This window comes from Argiope bruennichi, chromosome X2, assembly GCF_947563725.1.
Source record: "Argiope bruennichi chromosome X2, qqArgBrue1.1, whole genome shotgun sequence".
NCBI lineage: Eukaryota > Metazoa > Arthropoda > Arachnida > Araneae > Araneidae > Argiope > Argiope bruennichi.
Window position 1 is genome coordinate 1113836 of NC_079163.1, and position 6833 is coordinate 1120668.

A 6833-nucleotide genomic window follows, 5' to 3' on the forward strand; every position below is an offset into this window, starting at 1 on the left:
TGAACAGAATGGTTTCATTTCATCATCTAAAGTAGTTGCTGTCTTCACTTTATTTATTATTCTAAAACTCAAATACATTGCTGGTTTTAATTTAATCTTGATTATCATTATTTTAAATATAGAAAAGGAAAGAATTTTAAGTGCAACACGAAAGTCTAATGTGAATGTAAATAACAGCATTTCAAATTATTATATTCTTTCTGAAATGCACATAATTATATGAAAAATAATAAACTATTAAATTATTATAAATATTTATTCATGTGAAAAATAACATTCTGATTTGTAATTTTACTCAAAATCGGAAAGTTTTAATTCAGACAGATTCTTTCCACTAAGCTTGCTGTTGTCACTTGTTGGGCAACGACCTGTCATGATTTTCGGCAACTTTCGCTGGTAGATCCACTTCAATCGTTCGTCGCAAACAAATCCGACGTTACCTGTGAACAAATCAGATTTAAATTAATTAGTGGCAACTTTCATATCATAATAAATACATATATAAAAAAATTGAAGGTCCATTTGTTTGTTTGAATCTCAAACAATTCCATGCCCTTTTATAGAATCAAACAAAATTTGGCACACATGTTTCCTAATACCTAGAAAAATTAACAAGGAAAATTTAAAACTTTCTATGGCCCCCTAAAGGAGTAGAATGATAACATTACTTGTAAGATAGAACAACACAAAATTATTTTTACGCCATTTTAAAAATAGCTTTTTCTGTACAAATTTCATTTCTATACAACTATTCTTCTAATTTTAATAATTTTTTTAAAAAAATTGTGCAATGATATTATTCAAATTAAGGTCCTAAGTGGTTCAGTATAAGAATTCAAAATCTGTACGATGTAAAAGGATATACATTTCATTTTTTCTTATATATCTATAAAACAGATAAACGCAAGAGGAGCCGCGAGTACTGTGGCTAAATATAAGATGAAGAAGCAATGCCAGGGAGAAAAATCACACTTCGATGAAAAAACATCCTTTGAATTATGAAGATTTCTTGATATAAGGAAATATAAGATGAAGAAGCAATGTCAGGGAGAAAAATCACACTTAGGTGAAAAAAGGAACGTTCAATTCAATTTATGAATTTCTTTTTTTTTTTTAAATTAGCTTATAACACTGAAGGATTTCATTATTTCAATCAAAACATATATAAAAATATAATACTGCACAAGGAAAATATTAAAACTTACAACAATTAAGACAATTTCAAAACTTTCTTTGGCCCCCTAAAGGAGTAGAGTACTTTTATTAATAATTAATTAGATCTAAGCAACCGTTATATTCCAAAATTTAAAACGATTTTGAAATATAACATTCTTTTACTATATCTCCCGAGTATAACAGAATGGATTGGAAAAGCATCGGCTCAGGGAAAATCTCATCGGCGGTCTTTTCTTCGTAGAAACGTTTTTATCAGTAGTTTCTCGTTTGAAATTGAATTAATTAATTTAGTTCTAGACAAATCTAAACTATTCTGTATGATTTAATTTACTAAAAATATAAGCTTTAGCTAAATAAAAATTCTGCATATTTTGAATTTATCAAAGATGAAAACGATGCAAAATTTATAAGTGGTTCAGAATGAAAACATCGCGTGATTAATTCCTTGGATTCAACCTTTTATGTTTAGAAGCTTTAAAAAAAGAAAGATGCCAAATTGTTATTCAACAAAATTGCTGTTTAGAACAAGAGTAAACTCTATTTTAAGAAACTGACTCAAATTAAATCTTTTACTACAATATATTTATTTTCATAATTTGGCACATCGCTGTTAGAAATAATTAAAACAGTGGTAATTCGCAGGCTTCCATTTATAATAAAAGCCTATTTTAAATAGCAATAAATTGAGAAATCAAGAAGAAAAAGTGTTCTCAGAGCATTACAAAGCCTCTGATGATGTAGTCCATGCAAGAAAACAGATTCCCTTCTTTAATTATTTCAGGATAGAAACTGAAATATTTACTTTGAAATCGTATGTTGGAAAGTTTTTTCTTCATTGAAAAATTTACTTTGATGCAAATTTTGGAAAAAAAAAAGATTATTTTCTATTGTACTTGGCACGTTTTTGATACACCTGTGCAGTAAAGAAACAGTGCTTATACATTTCACAGAATTTAAACATTTACTTAATAAAAGATTTTAATTTCACTGATTCCAACTTTTAATTTCTTTGTTCAGCTTTATCCTACATTTTTATGCATTGCGCTTTATTTCTTATTGCTTACTAATCATATTAAATATGTTCTTCTTCATAAATTGGGAATAATTAAATTAAAGTTTTCATTTTGTTCGAATTATTTCCAAATTTCATTCCATAGTTCTATTTTTAGAATTCATTGATTACAAATGGATGGATTCTATGTCCGTTACCTAACCAATTATTAAATCTTCGAAAAATTGCTTATAAAAATGTTACACTCCAAGGAGTTCGCTAATGCTTGTAGGACTTAAATAAAATATTCCCTTCGAAAGCTGAATCTCTTTTGATTATATAAATCGGTTAGTATTATAACAATCCGATGTACTCCTTTTACTTGAAAGGTAAGATGATTTTTTCAATAATAGTAAAATCGATTAAAATAACTGCAAAATAGGTCAATGCTATGATACAGAACTCGGTGGCGAATTTGGACAGTATGAAGCTACAAGCTAAAATTATTTTAATGCCCTTCTCCTACTAAATGATATAAATTCATTGTTGGCTTAACACTGCGATGCACGTCGGATAAAACTGAGATTTCCATGGTTTCAAAGTGCGAAATGGTGGCTCTAGCTCCAGAGCAAAACGTCGCTACTGACAGAAACCGCCATTAAATGATTCAAAGTTTCTGATTGAAAGTTCTGAGGTACGATTAGACATAAGTTTATTCCTTTTGGTAAATACAGATCGGTAGTTTCTTACAAAAGAAATGGCTCATATATATATAGCTAACCATCAAACATTCATAAGTGATTACTTCATTTCTAAAAAAAAATACTGTTCAAGCATTTTATAAAATTTATCTGAGCTTACAAATTTTCTTCTTAAAAACAATGTTTTTTTTTAAAAGAAAAGATTATAAATTAAAATTTGGCGCTTTATGGTTTATATGAATATGAGGCTTACGCTCAAGATATACTTCATCAAGTTGACTCCATATTCTTCCCCATGTAGCTTCAGGAACTGTTTGAAGTCTATTTCCAGATACATTTATACTTGTCAGAGAAGGCATGTCATCAAATATATCCTCAGGAAGCTCAGAATAACCGCTAAAGCTAAAGGTATTGTTTCTGTTAGAGCTCATTATAAATTATTAAACTGATAACTAAAACTACATTTTTTTTAAATTAAGAAAATAATATAATACTTTGTTTTATAAGACAAGGATGATTCTGAAAAAAATACATGTAGATTAAAAATAAAGTTAATAATGATTTACGCTTAATTTACAAATGAATTGTTCTGCTTTGATTTAGTTTAACCTGAACTATAAAAATTTTGCTTTTTCTATTCTACAAATTGACTCTATACTTTACTAATTATTCACAATTTTTCCCTCAAGTGTAGTAGTTAGAATACAATCTTCTGGGAATTTTCTATTTTTCCATTTTAGGTGGACAGTGTGTGTGTGTGTGTGTGTGTGTGTGTGTGTGTGTGTGTGTGTGTGTGTGTGTGTGTGTGTGTGTGTGTGTGTGTGTGTAAATAATATAATAAGATCATAATATAATATAATTGTAGTTTTTCAGAATGGACGGTAAATATTTAATTCAGAATTTAATTAAACAGTATGCAAGTGAAACTGCATTCCCAAAATGTAGATTTTGCACCAGATACTCTTTGATAATGTTATGGATACATTTAAAGTAGAAGAAAATTAGCTATTTAAAGCTAATTAATAAAAAATTTGTTTAACTTTCCAGTGGGCATGCATTTTTTACCAGTATGAATAATCGCGAGTATTTTCTAGATACATTCTTATAAAATATAAATTTTGAAAGTTTAATTATAAAAATTGGTTGTAATCGGGTAAGGGTTTAATAGTTATAGTTATTTTAATCAATTTTTATGTAAAAAGGAAAGGGCAAAGTATAATCCTAAAACACAAAATCTATATAAAGTAATTAAAAAATTAGCTGCTTGACGTGAAAATGAAATAAATGAAGCTGCCAATATGTCAACAGAAATGTTTGCATTCACAACACAAAACTATAGAAGCAATATGAAAATAAAAAGGCAATTAAAATTCACACATAAAAAATCAATTTCATATTCATTTCGTTGAATAGCTGTACTACGTGTAAATATGCTTTGATTGCTACAAAATATCAATTTCTGGAAAAATCTCTGCTAAATCTAGCGATTCTGATGCGGTTGTCAATTTGACAGGTTTGCATCGTTTTTTCACCTGATGACACTTCTTTCACTTCTTCAAAACCTAGTCATGCTTTTCTTTTCATTACTTGTAGCTTCAGCTCGCTTTGTGAAGAGATAAGCGCTCTTCGCTCAACTTATTCTTTCATAAGAAGGCAGACATTTCCTTCTAAATAGCTATTATCTATAGCTAAATATGAATATTGTAATTATTGATTGCATTTATATTATTATTAAAACAATTATTTTTTTTTTTTAAATAACAAATGAAAAATACAGCAAAAATTATCCTTAACAGTCGCGCATGTCTTTGAAATGCAAGTAGTATATTCATAGAATTCTATTAACGCATCGAATTCCAAATATTGACTAACATTTCGTCGAAAATAACCAGCCATACTTTCATATCGCCCTAATGTAAAAGGATATAAGCGGAGTTTTGCTGTAATGTATATCTCAATTATGCGCACCCATTGGAAAGTTAGCATTGAAGAGACATATCAAGCTAAAAGGAATTTGCGTATCTAATGTGAATCTAAAGCCTCCTTCTGTAATATTATTCATAATATTCAGAACAAATCTTTTCTTTTTTAATTCTCCTTGTCACAATCCAATAAAATCTATTGTGGATATGAATATTTCGAATAGGTTATGAATATCTGTAAATATGTTGTATGTAAATCAAAAGTGTTTTCAAACTGATTAGAAATATAATCTGTAAGATCTGATCTTTAGTTTCGAATAACAGAAACAGTTTAGATGAGGATTAAACATAAACTCATACCTCATTTCAAGCAATTTCAGATTGTTTGCGGGTCGGGGAAACATGGATCTAGAAACTTTTTTAAAACTGTTATCTCCCAGCCAGATTTGCTGCACATTAACTAATGAAGCAAAGGCTTTATCTCCTAGCTCTTCGATGTCATTGGCTTCCAAATTTAAGTATTCCAGAGTTTTAGGGCCTCCTGTGAACCAGTCGTTGCCTAATCTCTTGATGTCATTTGCTTGGAATGCAAGCGATTCTAATTTCCTCAGATGACCAAGAGGAAAACTTTCTAAATCCTTTTTTCTCTTATCCACACTTCCATATATGAACAAGTCTTTTAACGTATTTTCTAATCCCGTAAAAGGCCTAGATCCAAAAGATCCAATTTGACAGTTCTCAAAATGCAAACTGATTGACTGATGACCTTCAAAGAAATTCGATGGAATATCACCTAATTTTGATTTCCAAAATGCGAAGGACATATTTTGACCTTTGGTGTTTTTTATAGCAGGATAAGCTTTATCAAGGCTGCTTAAACTTTCACATCCAACAGATGTGAGCCATTGGTCACCAGAACAATAGCAGGGATAAATATCCTCAGCGGGTGGACATGGTGGACTTTCACAGTGAACTGCGAGAACCAAGCTAAATATAATTCCACTAACAGCCGAAAGTGACATTTTGACACACTATCAGGATCTGTAAGAAGTTTTAAAAAATAAACATTTCAAATGTAATAAAGAATTTCATTAAAATTTAAATGTATAAATACTACATATAGGAATAAAGTGAAGAATTTTTTAATAAAAACTAAATAAAACATTATACAAATAAAAAGAGCAATGCATCACATTCATAACCCATAACTTTAACCCGTAACTTTATAAAATTGAAATTTTTCTTTTTCAAATTGTCATGTTTCGGAGAATTCTAATGCCTTTCATAAAAGCTTTAATTTTCATAAGCTTACTTTTAAAGTAATGTATCACACTATTTATTTGCTCATAAGCATATATCATAAGAAAAATTAATTTAGATTCTAAATCTCGAGGTCTACTAATAATTTTATAACATAAAATTAGAAAGGAACTAAGGAAGTTGCTCCAATTTAATATATAAATCACTCTAATAAGAAAGAATATATAGATATATTTTAATTTTATAAAAAATGCTGTGGCGAATCTGAAGATTATAATCTGCTAAAGTTTCAACTAGTTATGAAATGCTTTCTATGGTTATAATAAATAGCAAAAAAAAGAAGAAATGCTCTAATTTCTAAAAAGTACAGAAAAACTATGCAGTCAAGGATAAATAACACATACCTTTAGATACCGTTATTCTAAGAAGAAAGAGATTTTTCTTGGAACAAAATCTGTATATTATATGCGACTGAAAAAAAAACAGATGTTGATTTTCTCATTTATGTAATAACAGGAAGATAAAGAGTTAGCTAACAGATTACCGTTTGGTTTTTATTTCTTTTAGAGGATATTCTGTACCAATTTCAAGTTCTTTTATTTTTTTTAAAGTGTAGTTTCGAGAGAACTAGAACTTTTGAGCTTTTTCAAGGTATTCGTTTATTAAGAAACATTTTCAAAAGAGTTTCTTCATAACGAATTCTGTTAAACTCAAATTTAAACTTTTTTCATTTCTTTATCTTCAATTAAATTGATTAAATTTCCAAGCTGTTGCAAATATAAA

The 6833-nt window shown here is 28.7% G+C and overlaps 1 protein-coding gene across 1 annotated transcript; it reads right to left on the reverse strand.

The window, feature by feature from the left end:
* Positions 1-237: 237 nt before the first annotated feature.
* LOC129960985 (slit homolog 2 protein-like) lies at positions 238-6541 on the reverse strand. Its single transcript, XM_056074768.1, has 4 exons — positions 6455-6541; positions 5151-5831; positions 3122-3270; positions 238-440 (listed from the first exon to the last, which is right to left on the reverse strand). The coding sequence occupies exons 2-4, from the start codon at positions 5810-5812 to the stop codon at positions 292-294; spliced, it is 960 nt and encodes a 319-aa protein (XP_055930743.1). The 5' UTR covers positions 5813-5831; positions 6455-6541; the 3' UTR covers positions 238-291.
* Between the last annotated feature and the right edge of the window lie 292 nt (positions 6542-6833).

What these genes read in the sequence shown, in the direction of transcription:
- LOC129960985 (XM_056074768.1), bottom strand. Translation starts at nt 5,812, where the DNA reads ATGTCACTTTCGGCTGTTAGTGGAATTATATTTAGCTTGGTTCTCGCA. An exon ending in CTGAAATTGCTTGAAATGAG is followed by an intron (nt 3,271 to 5,150) that starts GTATGAGTTTAT and finishes CAATACCTTTAG; the next exon opens with CTTTAGCGGTTATTCTGAGC. An exon ending in TGATGAAGTATATCTTGAGC is followed by an intron (nt 441 to 3,121) that starts GTAAGCCTCATA and finishes ATTTGTTCACAG; the next exon opens with GTAACGTCGGATTTGTTTGC.